This window comes from Canis lupus, chromosome X, assembly GCF_003254725.2.
Source record: "Canis lupus dingo isolate Sandy chromosome X, ASM325472v2, whole genome shotgun sequence".
NCBI classification, from domain to species: Eukaryota; Metazoa; Chordata; class Mammalia; order Carnivora; family Canidae; genus Canis; species Canis lupus.
This window is the reverse complement of record NC_064281.1, coordinates 104,592,433-104,613,659: the sequence shown is the minus strand read 5'-3', so window position 1 is coordinate 104,613,659 and position 21,227 is coordinate 104,592,433. Positions and strand designations below refer to the sequence as shown.

The following is a 21,227-nucleotide window of genomic DNA, read 5'->3' as shown; positions in this document are numbered from 1 at the left end:
ATTTCTCCTGCTGATTGGTAGGTAATCTCAAATGCTACATCTGCATAATAACCATAATTTATATGCTTTCTTACTAAGGCTTGAGTCAAATGACTTAAGGCTTTCGATGTGCATTGCGCATCCTGTGCGGTAATTTCACTCCTTTTTGCAAAGAGGAGGGTGGATTAATGTATATGTTCCTCCCCACTGGGAGTATGAAAAACCTTTTGAGATTTTCTTTCTTTGTTCCTGGGAAGCAGAACATTGTATATTCCTCCTGGGGTTCTTAGGTGGCTTAGAGGCACTGGTGTTACACAGCAACCTGCTTTTTAGTTCACTTTGTGGCTGCATGGATTTAGAGATCTAGAAACTGAGCAGAAATCATTTTGGTAACTCTTGACACTGATGGCAAGAATTGTTTTACTTTTGGAACAAATAAGAGTTAGAAAAAGAGTAAAGTGGCAATTGAGGGATTAGGGAAATCACACCCTGCAAATAATAGCTTAATGTAGGTCACATTAGTAAAATTACACCAATTGTTTATATTTTTTAAAAGCTTCGTGAAAGCCCACCCCCCCGACACATATACACACATTTCCCCTTTTTCCTTTGAAAACTGGTGCTTGCTTTAAAATAATTATAATTTTTTTATCCTAGAAGAGTTCCAGATTTACAAAAGTTGGGAGGATACCACAGGATAGTTTTCCTATTATTAGCATCTTACCTTAGTGTGGTACATTGTCACAATTGATACGTCAGTAAAGACGCATTATTATTTGAAGTCCCTACCATATTTTGATATTCATAGTTTTTTTTTATTTTACTAATGCTTTTATTGAGACACAATTCAAATCCTAAACGTTTGCCCTTTTAAAGTGTAGGGTGGTTGGGACGCCTGGGTGGCTCAGCAGCCTCTGCCTTTGGATGAGGGTATGATCCTGGAGTCCTGGAGTCAGTCCCACATCTGGCTCCCTGCATGCAGCCTGCTTCTCCCTCTGCCTATGACTCTGCCTCTCTCTCTCTCTCTCTCTCTCTCTCTCTCTCTCTCTCTCTCTTTCTCTCTCTCTCTCTGTGTCTCTCATGAATAAATAAAATCTTAAAAAAAATAAAGTATATAGTGGCTTTTAATATATTTGCAGAATTGTGGATTCATCACCAAAACCAATTTTAGAACATTTTCATCATTCCAGAAAGAAAATCCCCTACCTTTTAGCTGTAGCCTCCCCTTATGTCCCATTCCTCTAGGCAACCACTAATCCACTTTCTGTGTCTGTAAAGTGACCTATGCCAAACATTTCCTATAAATGGAATCATACAATAGGTGGACTTTGGTGGCTGGCTCTTTCATTTGCGTAGTTGTGTGTTATTTTTGTGGCGTGTTTTTGTTTTTGTTTTGTTTTGATATTCTGCCACGTGGGTTTTGTTTTGTTTTGAGATTCTAGCACGTATCAGAACTTCATTCCTCCTTATGGCTGAATGATCCATTGTACGGATATACTACATTTTGCTTCTCCCTGCTGATGGACTTTTGGCCATTATGAATGATACTACTATGAATATTCACATACACATCTTTGTGCGATTTCCTTAGTTTTTTCCCAATGTTTTTTTCCGTTCCAGGGACCCATCTAGGATACCATATCTTTTTCCATCATCATGTCTCCTTAAGCTCCCAGGGCTTTGCTTTTGATGGCCCTTGAGATGTCTGCGTTTTGTTTTCATCAGTTCACTATCACTTCTGCATGCCATTCAACACCTCCTGTCTGGCTATTTTGACTCCCCTAAAATCCACCCTTGAAGGAGAAATTTCCCTGAACTAACCAGAGGAGAGAAGGTACTGCCTGCCTAGCCCCTCCCTCTCCCTCAACTAGTACAAGTTGTCAGAAAAGTCTCTTCCTGGAGGACTTCAGTAGCTTATCAGGGTATAATAGATGTTCTTTCTTTCTTTCTTTCTGTCTTTGTTTCCTTATTGCACTTTTTCATTTACATAATGCTTCCTTGTTTACAAAGGGCTTTTGTAAGGCTCTAGTAGGTAAGTGACTTTCTGACTTTCCACAGAGCCTGCCGTGAGTCGTGTAGAGCTGGGACTCAAACCCAGATCCTAACTTCCCACATGAGTCTTCTTATCCTGAGACTACCATTAGCCTTGCAGAATAAAACCTCTGAATTGTGTTAAGTATTTGGAACCTTTTAAACTCCCTTTCTCAAAACCCCTTGTAAAGAGCTAAGTTTTCTTCAAAACCCAAGTGAGGCATTCTGTTTCTGCAAGAACAACCAATGTAAAATTACAGTCTCTTACATTTGCAATTTACAAAGTGCTTTCCAGTTCGTTCTTCTCAAATGTTCTTCTCTGCAGCCCTCACCCTTAGGGTACAATTTGCGTCTCTCTTATTTACTAATGGCATTTGGTGGTTTTATTGGTAAAATCATTTGGAGTGCAGAGAACGTTTGCCCTACAAATCCTGCTGGTGCAGGCAAGCCTGGGTTCTCTGCCACTGGGCCCCATAAAGGTTTCTGGCCGCCGTTCCCTCCACTTAGAACTCTGGGGGACTAATGACTTGAGATTAACTTTATCTCCTATGTATACAGAAAACTAACACCTTAGTGGTGACAAGTATTCTTCTATCACCATTCCCCCCAAGTATGTGAGAATCAGAGAGACATTTTCTTGGCATGTAGTCGGACTTCAAAATGAATTTTCTGAGAAAAACCTAGAGAAGTGGTTGTAAGATACGGTTAAAAATAGTCTAGTTGATAGTAAATAAGCAGAGAGCTGGCCTGGGAACTGATATCCATCTGTAACACTTTCTATGGGAAAGTGAGTATGAGCAACTGAACATCCACAGACATTGGCCACACCCCATTTGTACATCAGAGCCAGCCTTTGGTAAAAGGAAGTTGACAAGATAAAACGAGAAAGCACATTTCCACAGATGTTATGCCACCAAGTCCTATTATAGGATAGACTAGATTCCCCATTCTCATTGCCTTCTTGTTTAACCATTGATTTGAAGTGCCTCCAAAAAAGAACAAATACACACTCGGCAGGATCGAGTAGTAATTTACTGTGATTGTCTTTGTTCATCTTTGAAAACTAAGGCATGGATATCAACACTAAAGAGAAATTACATAGAGCTGGTATGATTGAAAAAAGTTTGGCTTATTTGAGTGATTTTTTTTTACACAGAGTTATGCTTTAAAAGCATGCTTCATTGAATCTCATCCAAGCCTCAGAGGACAGGGCTAGAGGACCTTTTTTTCTTTAGAAGGCCACTGACCCACAGAGAAAAAATAAGTCTAGGGCCATGTAGAAAAAGCAACTTATTTTAGGTGCTTCCTTAGAAAACCTTTTCAACTTCCCTGCTTTTTAAATGAAGAACAGGGAACTCTAAACAAATATAAATAAAAAAACAAAAGCCTTTAGGTTCATACTCGGTGCAGTCCAAAGTTGTGGGGGAGGGCCACACAGAATGGTAAGGGTAGAGGAAAGGAGTGAAAACAGCCTGGAAGAGCTATGTGGACAGAGCCACATGACCAGCAAAGGTCATGGAAGGAGGAGGTTGAGTTAGGGCGATAGATGAAACAAACAACAGTTGTAGATCGTCACCTGAGCCATTGAATTCACTGGCTTATGACTGTTCCCAGCTCTTCCATGGCTCTATTGCTTAAGCCTTTCACGTAGTAATTCTTAGAGAAGTGTATGTAGCAGAATTACCTAGAGCTCCTTAAAAAAAGGCATATGCCCAGCACTTACCGTTGCACTGTCTGCGCCCACCTGTCTCATACTGGATCCCATTGTCCCTCTGCTCACTCAGCCAAGAAAATACTGCTCCATCTTTCTTTTTTTTTTAATTTTATGTTTTTGAGAGAATGCAAGAGAGAATGAACAGGGGCAGGGGGAAAGGGAGAAGCAGGCTTCCCACTGAACAGGGAGCCCAATGCAGGGCTCGATCCCAGGACCCTGAGATCATGATCTGAGCTGAAGGCAGATGCTTAACCAACTGAGCCACCCAGGCACCCTGTTCCATCTTTCTTAAATGAGAAAGGATCACCAGGTTTAGAAAGGAGATCTCCAAAAAGAAAAGGCCTTTCTTGTTCAGACACAGCATTTTAGGAGCAGGTGCAGCCTAGCAGAATGTCTTTCAGATATTATGTGTGCCCTGGCTTTTAATATAAATTGTTTTGGGCACTTTAAGTAAAAATATTCAAGATTAAGAGTTGCATGTTCTTCTGACTGAGCCAGTCAGGTGCTCCAGAAATCTTAAAAATTGATTGATTTTAGAGTGAGCTAGTGCATGATGGTGGGGGGGATATGGTTAGGAGCAGAGGGGGAGAGAGAGAATCTCAAGCAGGCTCTGATGGGGCTCAAACCCACAACCCTGAGATCCCAATTTGAACTGAAACCAAGAGTGGGATGCTTAACCAACTGTGCCACCCAAATGCCCTTAAGTTTTTAAAAATCAAATGAGTTTACTCAAGTTCTTATCAGAATGCGGAGCTCTGATTCCATTTTCTTTTTTTTTTTAAGATTTTATTTATTTATTCATGAGAATACACAGAGAGGGGAGAGAGAGAGGGGCAGGCAGAGACACAGGCAGGCTCCATGCAGGGAGCCCGATGTGGGACTTGATCCCGGGACTCCAGGATCTCACCCTAGGCCAAAGGCGGCGCTAAACCGCTGAGCCACCGGGGCTGCCCTGGTTCCATTTTCAAATGCACTGAGACTGCCCCCCCTTTCCTCCTTGTACTTCTCATCAGCAGAAATTGGTTGTGGCACTGAGTCCCCAGTAGCGTATGCATGTCTTGGGATTTAATTTACAAGTGCGTCTTGGACTGTGTGTGTCTCAGACAGGGCTTTGGGCAAAGATGTCAGATTACATTTTCAAGTAATGCTTTTTAGAAATGCAGACAGAGTAAGTGGCATATTCAAGGCTACATGGGCAAAAGTAGCCTGTTGGAGTGGGCTGCTTTGCACAGAGAGGAAGACGACTTTGCCAGCAGAAGCATTAGCCAAGTGTCTACCCTTAACCCTGTTGTTGTCCTTTATACAAGGCAACCCTTTTACTATTAAAGTCTTCCTGGAAATACCTTCTCTCTAAAATGAAAGTGGATTCTTTTTTAATTAGGTATTGCCAAAAAATCTGTACTTCAGTGTTCTGGTATAAGCTGGTCTCCATAAGGTCCTGCCAGGGGCCCCTGGTGGCTATGAAATGGACAGAGTACACTGGCTATGCTGGGCCATTTGTGTATGTATTTATTTGTTTAAAGATTTATTTATTTATGAGAGCATGCATGCACGTATGCAAGAGCAAGGGGAAGTAGGGAAGGGGACAAGCTGACCATGTGCAGAGTACAGAGCCTGGCATGGGGCACAGTCCCATGACCCCGAGATCATGACCTGAGCCAAAATCAAGATTCACCTGCCACCTTGGTGCCCCAATATGCTGGGCCTTTTTGATGCTCCAGTGTATTCATGTGTCAGTGGAAATGGTGCTGTTTTCATTCAGCAGGTTACTGGTAACTTTTATTGCTGTTACCCATTTTTGAAGGGTGTCTCAGTGTAAAATTTCTGTGGGGCAGTTTATACCCCTCAATGTCTAGCACCTTCTTTTTTTGTCTAGCACATTCTTAAGTATAGAAAATTATTTTTTCCTGCTGTCTCTAAGTTTTCCAGCTTCAGGTTGTGTGTCTGTGTGTGTATGCATTGGCGGTAGAAAAAAGGTGGGCTTTCCCTTGGACTTAGAAGCCTATTTTGATAGCATCCAATAAGTAGCCCCTGAACATGGATTATTTTCCAAACTCATGAATTGTTTTGCCTTGGAGATTCTGTGCATACCCCAATGGAATCTTTGCAGGCATTCAAAAACCAGCATGTGATGAATTTTAGCCTGTGACAATCTTAAAAAGTAGCTGCCCCCTTATTATAATTCATTTAAATAGCACTGCGTGTCTTAAGCTCTCACTCTGAGCATTCCAATTAATTTTCTATGTGGGGTGTGTGATGGATTATTTAATGCAACTACAGCAATTGCTGTATTAGTTGGGGTTCTTCGTATTAGTTCACATGTTAAGACCATGTTGGGGGAAATCCTCAACCCTGAAACCTGGAGACAACTGGATAGCTCTCTGTTAATTATGTGTCTCAGTACCAAAGTCCTACTGTGAACTTGTTAAGCCAGTGAAGAGGGAGTTTTGTTTTTGGTTGTAACAAAGATGTTTGCAGAAAACTGAGCCTTAGCAACCTTCTTCTTTGGCTAATGAGATCTAAGATACTCTGAAGCTTCACAGCTTCTAAACTCTTATACACAATCTTACCCACCCCCATTCCTTTTTGGGTTAGATTTGTCTGCTGACCAAGGGTTTCCAAAATGCTCAAAGAAACTTTTAGCAGTTTCTTTCTGGATGAGGAAGTTATTTGAAGATTGTTTCCCTCCTCCCTTCCCTCAATAGTCCTTTATTACATATTCCCCCTTTTTTGTGTGGCAGTAACATTCTCCCTACTTTTTAATTGCCAAGAAGGAAGAATGATCAGGCATATATCAGATTATGTAATGATTTGCATACATGCTGTTGACAGTCCTAGTTTAGTCAAATTAAGTTGCTTACCTTTGTTTTATCTGCTGTACCCCACATCACCAAAGCCACTGTGATATCTGTCTTAGGTCAAGATTTATTCTTCTAAGCACACTTAGCCAAGAAGCAGCAATGGCCAGCTGATGGCTCAGTTCATTTCCCATGATTGGTGGTGTTTGATTGGCTCATCATTCTCCAGCCCTTTATTTATTGTATGTACTTATGGTTGGGTTGACAGGTGCATATGTCTTCAGCATACTCATTTCCTGAGTACCTGCGATCTTGATTTGTTTTCAGACCTCTCATCTTACATGGAACACGAACAGCAATAGCAGGAGGAACCATGGCAGTGAATGCTTGTAAACACGTGTAAAAACTAGATAACTGTTGGGGTTGGGTTTTCAGTGGCACCATATCTCCTAGTCATTATGAAGGAGAGGTATGGTCTCTGCAAAGCACAGTTGTGTTCTCTGGCAAGAGGAACAAGGTATGGGTGGAATTCAGGATCTATTAAAAGTAAAAAAAAGCCCTCCTAACCCTCCTGTGCTAACCACAAGCAGAATGTAGTTGGTGTAGGGGAGGGAGATACTTTACGGGTTGGGCTGCTGTGGAGTGATGCATATTAAAGCATTTCTCTGGACTCTGAGGACTACATTACTTCATAAAGATTACATTTATTGGAAGCTATCAGTCTATATTGGGATGAGTGGCTACATATCCCAGTATCATAAGGTCAAATAGTGTCTAACTGCAGAAGATACTGGATGAGAAAGTCTGAAATTTGAGGGTCATTTGCCATTACCATTTGTGACTTAAAGCCTGAAGTTATCCAGTGTGAACTCCCATTGTTTCTTCTTGGCCACCAACTCCTTGAAATCCACTTATTCCTTTGCTTCCCCACAGTGTGACTACCTCTGGTGTCTTTGCTTAGTCTTTGGCTGTCAGATATTTTATAAATCATTATTCATTAAGGGTACCCTCTCTTGGAATGTCAACTCCCAAAAGCTAGAAAAACTTATGTCTCATTTGCATAATTTATAGAGTATTTAGCATAGAATCTTGACTAATTTATTTTTTTAAAAAAATCCTTGGGTTGATCTTGAATGATACTGTTTATTGGCCACACTGATTCTCCTGTGGTATAGCAATCTTCTTGATTTGAAAGTTCTTTTGTCTTTTGTAGGTGGCTTTATTATTTTAGCTTTTCCATAAGGGAATGGATGTTTTTAGTTTATTTTCTTAAATAAACTCTACCCTCAACATGGGGCTCAAACCCAGGACCCTGAGTTCATGAGTCGAATGCTCTACACGATTGAGCCAGCCAGCTGCCTTGATGTTTTTTTAGTTTCAATAAAACTTTTCAGATACACATGATACCTAGGCTTTTACGGGAACCTCTCAGGTGGAATTGAAGTGTGTGCACTTAAGCAAAAGTCTTGCCTCTTAGACCTGATGAATGATGATGGAGATTGATTGTCGTACAATTTTATCTTCCAGGTGATCATTTGAAGATCTGTCCCCAGGGCTATACCTGCTGCTCTCAGGAGATGGAGGAGAAATACAGCCTGCAAAGTAAAGATGATTTCAAAAGTGTGGTCAGCGAACAATGTAACCACTTGCAAGCCATCTTTGCTTCCCGTTACAAGAAGTTTGATGGTAGGTATTGGAACTCTGGTCCAAAGAAGCATCAATATGTGCTTTGTTCTTGACTTTGTTTTACACCTTTTATGCAAGTCACATTTTACAGTAACAGCTCAGTTCATACAATTGCTTTTTCACAGCTCCTTTGTCTTCTCCGAAGACATTCTCCTTGTTGGATCCCTAAGGGCAAGTTAGCCTTCCAGCTTCATTGCTAGGATCCTTCTGGATACAGTAGAATCTGTATGGTAGGCATTATGGAAATCTGGTCACAAGGAGCCAAAAAAGAGATTTAAGTAGTTTAATTTAAAGGCTTTCATTTATTTTCTTGGGTGAACACAAAATAGTGTTGTTGACGCAAGTTACTGGGGGAAAAAAAATCTCCCTAATAAAAAGCAGGCATCTGAAAACAGAATAAGCATAGAGATTCTGCAGATGCTGGACTTCAAATTAAATTTCAAACTGGATTCCCCAGAGACAACCAGAATTCCTAGGAGCCCTGTAGAACATGGATAGGATTAAAATTCAGCTCTTGAGTTTGCATGCAGCAGGGACCCAGAAGTAGCTCCTGTATTTATAATTGTCGTTAAGCTGGGTTTCATCCCTTAGCTAGTACCTTGGCTTAGTCTATCCATGTAAAGCCATGACCCAACCCATTTCAGTCCCCTGCGCCAAACAGGAATTCTCATATGAACGCTTTCTTTTAATAGTGAAGAAATGGCCAAGATAAGCCAAATGAGAAGCACTTCAATCATACCTGAGGCAATGTTACAGATAACAGACTTTTAGAGTCTGGGTTCCAAACACCTCAGGATTCTCTTCTCTGTTGCTCTTCACTCAGTTTGAAGAGTGTTATGAAGTAGATTTAATTTTAATAGGAATTATTTCCTTTGTGCCTGTTTTAAAGGCCATTCTAATTACATAGTACCTTTGAAGCATGCTTTTCCTGACATTATGTGTGGTGGTGAAGTACAAGGCAAATTTTCGAGATGTGAAATGTCTTTGAGTATTTCTGCAAAGGGCTTGTTACCATGGTGAGAAGTTGGACTAAATTAGATTTATATAGCTGATAAGGCAGTCCCCAGCTAAAGAACAGGTTGTATTTCAAATGTTGGCTTTTGAGATTTGTTATTTGAAACTTAGAACCAATTTAATAAGTGTTCGGTTCCCAGGCTAGACCATGAAAGCATATTTAATTTGTAATGTAGTTGAACTAAAGTTCTCTCTATGTAGCATGTCATTTATCATACCCATTTTACCACCAGTTACTATGCAATATTGTATTCAATCTTGAATTTATCTCCTCCTTCTCCTGGGTGGATGAAAATGTTTTATATGTCTGTATATCCTGTCTATTAGTCTATACCCCCACCCCATAACACATGCTGTAACTATAAAGAGTACTTAACAACATGGTAACATCCCTCGAAGATGGGTGTTATTGCCAAAAGACATCATTAGGCCACCTCTGTTTCTCTTGGTCACTAAACTCTTAGTTTAATCATTGAAAAGACTGGTATTCGCTTGACTGGCATTTCTTATTCAAGACAGTAACCTCAGCATTTTCTTTGACTTTGAAGAGGATACTTAGACAATTAGATGGCCATCTTAGAAAACTTGAGATGCTAACACATGAAAACAACCCCTTGGGGTTTAATAAGGGCATGTAGGAGGAAAAAGTCCTGCTCTTTACAAATGGCTAGCCTGTTGGTAGCATGATGGAGTGGAGACAAAGCTGTTTTCAGGTTCTGCCACCTCCAAGTCACCCCATTTCCTGTTAGACGGGTCTCCTCCTGGTACGGAGCCCACAGACATTAGTGACGTCTCTTGCCTGCAGGCCTGCTGCTTTAGCTATTCTTTCCCCTTCCCACTCCCCATGGTTTTATAGCATTACTCGTATGATTCCAGCGTGTAGTTTTTAAAAAGCCATACAGAGAAACACTATCAGTAAGTGTTAACATATGTTTTTTTAAAAAGGATGGAAAAACCGATTCTCTGGCCCTTCCCTACCAGGTTTCACATTCAATAAATGTGTTAACATTGTTTCTTTATCAGTTTCAAAACTGGTCTTGAAAAATGATTATGAAGCTTTCGTTTATTTCTTCTGACTTCAAATTAAAATATGGCATAGACAACAAAGGTAGTGAGCACAGATTACATTTCTTTCTTTCTTTTTTTTTAATACAGATTACATTTCTTTTGAAGGAGTAGTAGCTTAAATGTGTTTGGTCTGGAGATCAGAACAGACCTCTGGGATACGTTGCCTATTTCCTCCAAGCTAGGTTTTCTGAGATAATTAAATGTGTTTGTATGGTTAAAACTTCAGTTGACTGGTATCCAATAAACCATAATCCTCAAGTGGGTACTGCATTTGTTGACTGATTTTTAAGGATGGCCGTTAGGACCCACCAATGTGCCTCAGGCCTAAAGAGGATGTTGAGTGAAATTGTTTAGGGGCTGTCTTGATGCTCCGTAATCCAAGGGTGGCAGGGTGCTTTGGTCAAAGAATTGTCCAAGCCTGAGGCTATTGATGTGAATGGAAGGGAAGAGATTGGGCAGAGCAATAAGATGGCAGCTGAAGAACCATGATGGAGTGTTCAAGGTGGCAGGAAAAAGGCTGACGACAAATCCTGAGGAAATAACAGAGGGACACATGGGAACCTATAAGGTCAGGCAATTTCAAAAGAGCCTCTTTTGCCATCTCCAAGCTTACAGTGTAAATTTAAAGTGGTGACCCTGAGCCCAGGGTCCTCTACCATCAGAACTTTACTCCTGTTTCTGAGATAACACTTCTTTCTAAGGCTGGAACAGTTAATTTGTTATAAACTTTTTGTTTGAGATTATTTATTTATTTATTTGAGAGAGAAGGCATGTGCATGTGTCCTCTTCCACAAGCTCATGAGCAGAGGGGCAGGGGCGGGGGGGGGGAAGCAGACCCCCCCCCTCCACAAGCAAGGGATCTACACACACACACACACACACACACACACACACACACACACACACACGGGGGCCCTATCCCGGGATCATGACCCAAGCCGAAGGTAAATGCTTAACTAACTGAGCTACCCAGGTACCCTGCTTATTAAAGTTATAAACTTTTCAACAAAAATAAGGTTGTAGGCTTTTAGGGGGTCAGCCTTCATTAACTAGAAATCATCCCATTGCCTCAGGTTTTCTATCATTCTTCCTCAGGGAGCTCCAGAGTTCAAATGCCAGTCCTGGTGTTTCGGAGCCAATTCCCTTATCTTTAAAGGCTTTTCGTTCTACATGTTTAATTTTTTATTATTTGCCATCTAAAGAGATTATAAAGTCTGTAAACCCATTTTTTTAAAGTTGTAAACTGTGTACATGTGTGTATTCACAGACCTGGAGAAAGTACATTAAGTATACTTACTTAGGCACTACCCCTCCACACCAAAATTCTCAGGATTCTCATTTTTAAACTTGTACGTCTGAGTTTAAGGTCTCACCTCTTTTTTTTCTACACTGTAATCTCTCTTGCCCATTCTTTAACTGAGGATCTGTACCAGAAATGTACAAATGTACTATCCTAGGCTAGAGACCTGGAGCTAGAAAGTGATAGTGGCAGAGCTAGCTGCTCCCCCTCTTGGTGAGTTCTGGGAAAAAAAAAATTTTTTTTTGAAGTAGAACTGCTAATTAACATAGCTGAATCGGTTATCTCATGAATATGCTAATCAGATGCTCAGTTCAGGGGGCTTTGAAAGAATTGCCAGGCAAAGGAATAGAAATAATAGAAGTGGGGCATAATCCGTGTTTAGGGACCACAACATAAAGGCCCACCCCAAAATGTCATGTTTTGTGAGAGACTAGTTGTTTTTAAAAGAAGCATAGTTCAATCAAACAACCCAAATAGATTAAGAAGATTAGAGCTGCCATGTTAAATATATCTCTGAATCACATAGTAAAACCGATGTAACAAGTTCGAAAATTTATTTTTGCTTAACTTCCAAAATCAAATAGTTTGCATGTTAAATCTTAAGGAAATAGAGATGTTGTCTTGATGCTAGTCCACTGCAAAAACTCTGTTAATTCATCAGTGTAGGGAGCAAATGTAGTAACTTCGGGAGGCAGAGCACACTGAATTGTCAGCCTGATTCTGCTGTGAACCCACTGTGACCTGGGGCAATTAACTGGGTCTCAGTTTTCCCATCCATAAAATGAAGGGGTTGAGCTAGATGCTCTCTAAAGACCCTTTCAATTCTAAAAATTCTGTGAATCTTCTAAACATGTGACTAGACCAGCTGCTTTAGTGAAAGGTCTTACAAGATGTTAATTAGCCGCCTGTCTGGTACCCTCTATTTTCCTGCTATCATTTCTTAACTCCACTACTTTCCCCAGGTCTTTGAAAACCCTCCCATGAGCCTGAGGCTTGTTAACTCAAAGAATAGTAGAAATTTTCTGAATTAGCTTAAAACGCACATAAAAGAAATAATTGTCTGTCCCATCTATCTGCACAGGCCAAGTGTAAATCAAAGTGGCCACCCTTCCCTGAAGCCCTCAGCCCCCTTGTTTTCTATCATTTCACGAAGGCAGGACGTTTCGCACTCTGAAGATTTTGCCAAATCTGTGTTTTAATCACTGACTGGAAGTTTCCCAGAGTTCACACTGGCCATCCCTTCATTAGGCCGGTTGAGAAACCAGTGTGGAGGTGCAGGGAGTTGACGGCATTAGAATTCGCAGGCCCATGAACACAGTGACCTCAGTGGGAGGAAGCTGGCTACTCACTTTAAAAGGCAAATACCTCTGACCTTCACTGTTTTTTCAACTACATGGTTTTATTCTTGTCCTTTGCGTGTCCATATTGACTGACTTACTGAAGACCCCCTAAAGACCCCTGGGGAGTTTTTTATGTCAAAAAAAAAAATCCTCCAAATAAATGTGTCATAGAAGGGTATAACCTACATATGTCCTAGGGTTGCTTTTTAATCCTCACCTTAGATTTGATACATTCAGACATTAAAAAAATGCATTGCTTTTTTAAAACCTCTGCTGTAGTGCAGTGGACAACATTTCATAGGCTGAGTAACTACAGAACTACAAAGAAAGACATGAGGCCTTCTCGCCATCCTGCAAATGCAGCGCTCTTTCTAGATCATAATGCTAATGGTCTTTGATTTCCTTAGAAGACACTACTACTCTTTTCTTTATAATTCTGTTTTCTTTTCCTTCCATGTGAAGGGGACTAGAAGGCCAGACATTTTGCTAACTGCTTTATAATCTCTGTGAAACTTGGTGAAAAAGAGCCACTGGCAGCTTACTGTAATCAAATCAAGAGCTCAGACAAAACACACCCATTTCTGTATTGACAAAGGTTTTCTGCCTTTTGAGTTGTTATCTGAAGTGTGACCAATTGTGGCTCTAGCATTGGCTATCTCTGCGGATTGAGAATGCTTGTGCAACTTCCAGGGAGCCCAGAGCCCCCGGTACTTGGCTCTGTGGGCCTCTGCTGTTAGCTTTGACTTCTTAAGAAGTAGTGGCATCAGCAAGAAGCAGCAAGTGAGTCAGTGGAAGAGCTTCGACTGAACTGCTTTTATCTATTTTGTTGGTTCGTTGCACTTTGAGCCCGTGAGTCCAGAAAGCTGTTGTTTCTCTCTGCCCACCCTCTTTCCGTGTATCTGTCCATCCAGGCAAAGAAAAGGGCATATTCGATCCTGCACTGCGTCTCCACTGATTGACAGGGAGAATTCTCCAGCCAGGCCAGGCCTTTCTCCACCTGCTTCTCCTTGAAAGAATTAGCAAAGCAATTGAAACTGTTGTAATAAATATGCCTCAGGGAGAGCACTACATGGGCACAACCTTTCCTGGAGTTCAGTGGGTCAGAAATTTTGAAAGACACTCTCATAGCCTTTGATTTAGTAATTCTGCTTTCAGGTATTTATCTCAAGGAAAGAAAGATCTGTATACAGGTTTATATTCAGGGGTGTCCATCACAGCATTATTTACAATAATGAAAAATAGGAAATCGGTCTTAAATGTCTCATAATGATCCCGGTCTGTGCATATGGTGTCATATATATGCAGTTGTTATAAATGGTGTTACCAAAGAATCTCATACCCATAGGAAATGCTAAAACTGTACGGTGTTACCTGAGAACAGGTACAGATACGGTATGATCTTAAGCCTGTAACAATACATATCTTCATAGGAAAAACATAGGGAATTTGATAAACTGTTGTTGTGGCTGTCTTTTAGTGATGGGGTAATCGACAATTTGGTTCTATTTTCTTCATATCTCTCCATACTTTTTAGATTGCTATAGCTTGAAAAGGGATACTTGATAGGAAAAGAAATTGTATTTTTTATGAAAAACATAACTGTTTTGGTGGTGTTTTAAGAAAATATTTGGGGTTCCCCCCAAAAAAGTATCACAGTGGTCACTGTAGACCATTTGTAGACAGTAGAAAAATGCATGGAAACTTTCAGCGATTAAGTTAAATGAATAGAATAAAGGGAAATAAAGTACTTTTTGAGTACAATGAAGGTATAGTATTTTTCTGGTTATAAATGTTACTGAAAAATTTGGGTGGACAAAAGTGAGAAACACCTACTGAAAAATAATTACCCTATGTCCCTGACACCCGTTGTATTTTTTTAAGATTTTATTTATTTATTCATGAGAGAGACAGAGAGAGAGAGAGAGGCAGAGACCCAGGCAGAGGGAGAAGCAGGCTCCATGCAGGGAGCCCAACGTGGGACTCAATCCTGGGTCTCCAGGATCAGGCCCTGGGCTGAAGGCAGTACCAAACCGCTGAGCCACCTGGGCTGCCCGACACCCATTGTATTTACATCAGCATCATATTTGCCTTATCTTTTTTGTGCATGTAGATGCAAATTTGAGTCTTAACAGATTATTGATACTTTATGTCCTGATTTTTCTCTTGCCACTAAGTCATGAGCACCTAAACTGTATTATAAGGTTTGTTTATGAGGCCACAGAATAGAACCACATAGAGTTATTATATGGAACACTTGGGATGGCTGCTCCAGCCTCCTGGCTTGCTTAAACCATCCCCTCAGCCTTCTTCAGGCACTGGAATGAGAAGGCATAGGTGTGTTAAAGGGAATTGGCTAGCTGGAGCCAGGTGCCCTCTTCCTGTGGAAGGAATGGTGTCCAGTGGAAGACTTAGAGTATTTAGCCATGTCTCTGGCTACAATAGCATGAGATGGGAGCCATGAGAGAGAACACAAGGAGCTTTAGCATTCAAAATGGATTAACTACGAAAATGAACCTTGCAGAAAAAGGGTTGTGCCTATTTTGGTAGGATCCCTAGCACCTTTTCGTATGTTCACAGCCCTTGCTGTGATTGGCAATTGTCCTGTCATCCTAGGGGAGGTCTGTTGATGTGCTATCGGTCGATGAACATTAATCGAGTGTGTGTCCTTTTAGTACACCATGCCCTAGCAGGTACTTTTGAGGAGTAAGATTTTGCCAAGATAGAGGAAAATGCCTGCTGAAAACTTAAATAGACTTTATCGAAAAAGCAAGACAGAGGGAAGAGATCTTCAGAGACCAAAGTTTCAGTTTCGTTTCAGTCAGTAAGATGTTCGTTTAATTTCCTTTTTCTCTTACATTCATCGATGGCTTATTCTCGCTGTTCTTGATTAAATGCATGCTCTTGGATGAATGGGTGAATATAACTCTTTGAGTTTTCTTAACAGTGTGAAAAGTATGATTTGTAGCACTTTCAAGGAGGCTTCTTTTCTCAGGAATTTTGTCAAGGTGGTAACTTAATGTTCACACACCATGCCAGGGCTGTGAAGTACAGTCTTTACAGTAAAGAGGAAATTAATCCTTCAACATAAAAGGCAGTTTCCTAATACTATAAACACAAGGTGGTAATTTATAGCACACAGCCAAGTGGATTGAAAAGAAAGGACTTCCAATCTCTTAAGGTCGTGGGTTAGTTCTAGAATGTTTTCTAGCTCATTAATCAATAGCCAGCCAATTGTTTATAATGGAGTAATTAATGGTGTTTAATAGCAGAACTGGGGGCCTTTTGAACTGTTTCAAGAATTTTGAATGTTTATTTGATGCAGGACAAGTGGCTGGGGAGAGAAGAAATGATGTTCTTCTTCATTCTTTTTAAAAGACAGGATATTTGAGTAGAAACTGTTTATATGGAAAAGGAGTCATCTCATTTTAGTTTTTCCCATGTTCAACTGGTATTATTGATATTAAGAATAATTCGCATTTAGAGCTGGGAAGTACTCAGTCCCCTAGCTCAGCCCTTGTTCTGAGCTGACTTCTGGCAGATGAAATGTGTGGGGAGGGGTGGGTGGTGATTGTCCTGCCACTTCCTTCTCAGTTTTCCTTTCACCGATTCTTTGCTTAATCCTTTACCATGATCTGTGTTTTATCTTTGCATGAAGTGTGTGATACTCTCTTCTGATATAAAACCTCTTCCATGCGTTGAGGTTTCTCTCTTTGGTTTCTTTCTCTCAATGGTCCCTCCCACCCATGTAGATGTCTGGGACATTGCACAGCATTGGGAGCCAGAGCCGTTAAGCATTTCCTTTGACTAAATCGCTCCCAGTATTATAAGGCCTTGAGTCTCCTTAACTGATCTCCAGCAACTTTGGCTTAATGGCTTCCTGAGCTGGATAATATTTGACTCTGCTAGGAGAGATAAAAACAAGCATCAAGAGACTTTTAAGGTGATTGTAGATAGGAAGAAACCCTAAAGGTGACAATAAGAACACTACCTATTACAAGTAGTGTCCATTTGTTGAGCGTCTTTGGTGTGCTGGGCATTATTCATCTAAGGTGAGTAGTAACAGTGTCATGTTATGGATGAGGCCACAGAAAATCAGGTTAGATCTTTCATCCATCTGAAGTCACACAGTTCGTAAGTGAGAGATCCCATGGTTTCCCCACTGTGTCACACTGGTTTAGAGATGTATCATGTTAGTTTCTGTTTCCACCCCTATGTTAAGTGCTCATCCATGAGCCCTGGGAGTAGCAGTTGCTTGATCCTTAGAACATAATCACTCAAGCCTCCGAACTGCAAGCTGAAGGAGAAATAAACCATGATCACAGATACCATATTTTAAATGCTTTTAAACCATCACCTCATTGACTCTGTCTTTCAGACACTGGTAGCATCCCTTGAAACAGATTCCCTTCCCACCATTTTCCACGAATAGAAGTTGTTGCCACAAGGGAGATCTAATTTCCAATTAACGGAGCTTCTGATCGTTGCGGAATCCTGGGTTATACCGTGCTGGTTGGTCCTCTCTTCACCACTGAGTATCTTATAATTGGCTTCAGGTATAATAATTAAGAAGGAATGATTGCTAGGTATCTCCGGCCTGTACAGTTGTTCTTCAGCAATTAAGATCTGATCCTGATCCTGAATTCTGAATAATGGAGGAGAAAGTGAAGATGAACATTACAGTGATTAATGAAGTTGCCATTAATGGCCGTGGACCAGGACTCAAATGTCTAATTTTGCTCTATTCCTCATTGTAGAAGGAGGTGTCCTAGGAATAAAAGGAGGACTGGGGATGCACAAGAGTTATACACGAACATAGGAAAGCTACTAGTTTGTAGGAGGGGCAGGTGTAAAAGCCCCCGTTTTTTCTCCTTATAGCAAATTATTATGCTTTGGCTGATATTGGACCTAATTGAAGTGACTTTTAGAATTTAAGTTATGTCCATCATCCTTATAAGGTCTCTGAGGCAAAAGGCATAGGTTGAAGAGTCCCATTTAACAGAGTCAGTAAGAATAAGTCTAAAGAGGAGGGAGTTTAGGTCTTTTGAATCCCTTGACTTTTGTTCCATTAACTTCCATAGGTGAAAGAGATGAATACTTTAAAACTTTCTATATGAAATGAAAGATTAAGGATTTTATAGATGCTTTAAAAATCTCTGGTGCACATAAAACCATGTGCGGAGGGTTGGTGGTATAGTAAAGGTGAATTGGATGAAGGAAATTTGTCTTATTGGAAATGTTGATTATAGTCTGATTGGGCGAGAAGGTTAAGACGTGTGCTAAACCTGTGCTTTGATTTGAGCCCATAATAGCCACTCAGTACATAACTGTCAAATTGCATATCCATTAAGAAGGATTAAATTATCAGATTTTAACTTGTTATACATCAATTTTGTAGAATTTCTGTGTATAGCCCACTCAAACAATCTTTATATTTGCAACTTATATGGCCATACTAAAGAGTCTTTAAAAGAGTGTCAGAAAGAAAATCCATTTTCTGAACAATGAAAGGAATTAGAATTTAGTATGTATGGAGCGCCAAACTGATTTCTTAAAGTTTAAATTAACATCACACACAGCACAGGTACACACACACACACACACACACACACACACACACACCCTTCCTAGACAGAATTTGAGTCCTAGGAAACAAAGTAAGGTCCATGGTGGTATTGGACAGAGGGCATGCTGGTTTGAAATCAGTTCTCCTCTTAATTAGATTGTTTCTCTTATGCTCCAGAGCAGCTACATTATACAGGGACACCAACCCATAGGTTCTTGATCTGAATGAGGAAGTCTGCGACTTTTATTTTTTTTTCCCATAAAATGTTTAGTGTCTTAGCATTTCTTTGACTTGGAACACTTAGAAGCCTAAACAATGAATTCTGACATTGTATAGATGTTTTTAAATTCAAACACCTCTGAAATGCCACTCTGCCTCCACCCATAAAATCTGTACAACTAAGGTGCCATTCACTAGAAATACAAGTGAATATTCAGTTACTTATTAAATGAGTCATCAAAGCACAAGTCTAATAATTTCCAACAACCTACTTCTACACTAAATGATGTGTGCCAATTTTATGAGCAATATAATAAAAATCCAATGTGAGGGAAGGACCTGTGGTTGCCTTTGGAATCTTCTCTTTTGGATCGTGAAATACTCATAGCACTGGATTGACACAAGGCTTGCATACTGATCTCAATGACCAGGCTTCAGTTTCCCAGCATGTGAGAGCTATGTGTGTAACCCACTGGACCCATACTAATACAACTCAGCTTCCCTTGTTTATTATATACCTGATAAACCAGCAGCACTTGGCCAGGGTGCTAGGGATTCAAGCAAGGCACTGGAAGTGGACCTGATGGCATTTCCAGGTCTCTTCTTACCCCAAGACTCTCTGGCTTTGAATTCTAGAAAAGTGCTGCCTGCATCTGGACACTTAGTTGAGAGACTTCCACACAAGAAAATTTATCCCCACCAAAACATGATAAATCACACCCAGGAATGTGAGGGAAAAAATGGGAAAAAAACCAGCTCATTGGAAAGACATTCTAATTAAAACGTTTAACCTATATGCTTCGTATTTAGCACAGCCTTGAGCTGGTGTTGATTGCTATTGAGGGGTGAAATGAGACACATTTCCTTGGCTAGAGTGGTGGTTCTCAAACATTAGGGTAAACAGAGTTGCAGATGGCTAGGATCCATGCCCAGAATCTCTGATCCAGTGGGTTTAGGGTGGGGCCCAGGAACTTGCATTTCTAACAAGTGCCCTGGTGATGTGGTAACATGGTGTTGATGTTTGCCTGTCGTGGGACCACACTTGAGAATCACTTGGGATTTTGGAGAGAATTAGAGGCCTCTCAGGTATCTGATTTGAGTAACGTTTTTCCTATGGTTCTCTAGCTCCTTGCGTACTTTCCAGTGGTCTTCCAGGCAGAAAACTTCTGTAAAAAATACCAGGCAATGCGCTTGGAATGGAGGTGAGAGGTTGACTTGTGCACTACCCTTTCTTTTTAGCTCTTCAGAGGGAATCCATTTCCCTTTGTCTCTTTGAAGAGCACCCAGGAAATAAAAAGCGAAACTCAACCAAAGGAAAAGGAAAGAGCCCCTCTCCCCACAAAAATACCCCATGAACAAAACACACACAGTTTGAAAAGCTGAAACCCAGAAGACCGTGGACTTTGAGGCTCAAGCCCCCATGTGGTGATGAGCAGAGGCATAGGTATCTCTTGGAAGTAAACAAAGTCACACACATCCCCTCCAAAAGGCTTCAGTGTTTCCAATGCAGGTTTTGATAAACTATTTGTTTTTTTGTTGTTGTTGTTTGTTTTGTTTTGTTTTGATTTGAGAAACTATTTGGAAGTAGTTCTCAGCCTCTGATTTGCCCACCCAGTATGAGAAGATAATGGCTTTGTTGGGCTATTGCATTTTGAGAAGATTGCTAATGTTCTGGCTTCAAAGGAGGCACCAGATTTTCTTTTCTGCTCCATGTTCATTTGGAGGCACTTTCTTAATTGATGTGGTCCTTATATTTTGCTTTGGTATTTATTACATTTCCTGCTTGTAAACTTGATATCATGAAGTGTTTATTTTTATACCAGCCATAGATTCTTTAAGAATTATTGTTATAGATACACCACTAACTTTTTTCTTCTTTGAACTGCCTAGGAAAAGCTTCAGGAGAAACTAATTTGCCCTTTGTACTTAAGAGATTAAAATCTCTTAACACTCAAGCCAAAAAGTATACCTGGAATAACCAGGTATTCTTAATGTATTTTTCTCAAGTTATTTTCCCTGCTGTCCTGTAAATCTACCAAATCTGTAATTGAGTCTGCTAGGCATTGCATGTCTCTCTCCCTCCTCCCACCCTCCCCCCACAGAATCTCATGATGTTGCCATATGAACTCTTTAAGAACCCAGGGTTAACTTGGATACCCCAATTTGTACTAATGCCATGGGAAACATCTGAGGACCCATTTTCAGAAAACCTGAGTGCTAGCTTTTGGAGTATTTCATTATGTTTCTTGGCCTCCAGCATTTCCCAGGCAGTGTTCTTTTTTTTTAAGATTTTATTTGTTTGTTTGTTTATTTATTTATTTATGAGATTGAGAGAGAGAGAGAGGCAGAGACACAGGCAGAGGGAGAAGCAGGCTCTATGCAGGGAGCCCATGCAGGGACGCATCCTGGGACTCCAGGATCTTGCCCTGGGCCAACGGCAGGCACTAAACTGCTGAGCCACCCAGGCATCCCCCTCAGGCAGTGTTCTTGCATGTCATGTAGATGTAAGGAGAAA

The 21,227-nt window shown here is 40.6% G+C and overlaps 1 protein-coding gene across 3 annotated transcripts in view; it reads left to right on the top strand.

Annotated features, from left to right (window-relative positions):
• Positions 1-21,227, top strand: part of GPC4 (glypican 4) — a 116,943-nt gene that overhangs the window by 73,153 nt on the left and 22,563 nt on the right. For all 3 annotated transcript variants that reach the window (XM_025431307.3, XM_025431306.3, XM_035711971.2), the window contains exon 2: positions 8,050-8,208. In XM_025431307.3, coding sequence (XP_025287092.1) covers positions 8,050-8,208 — 159 coding nt within the window. The remainder of the gene's footprint in view (positions 1-8,049; positions 8,209-21,227) is intronic.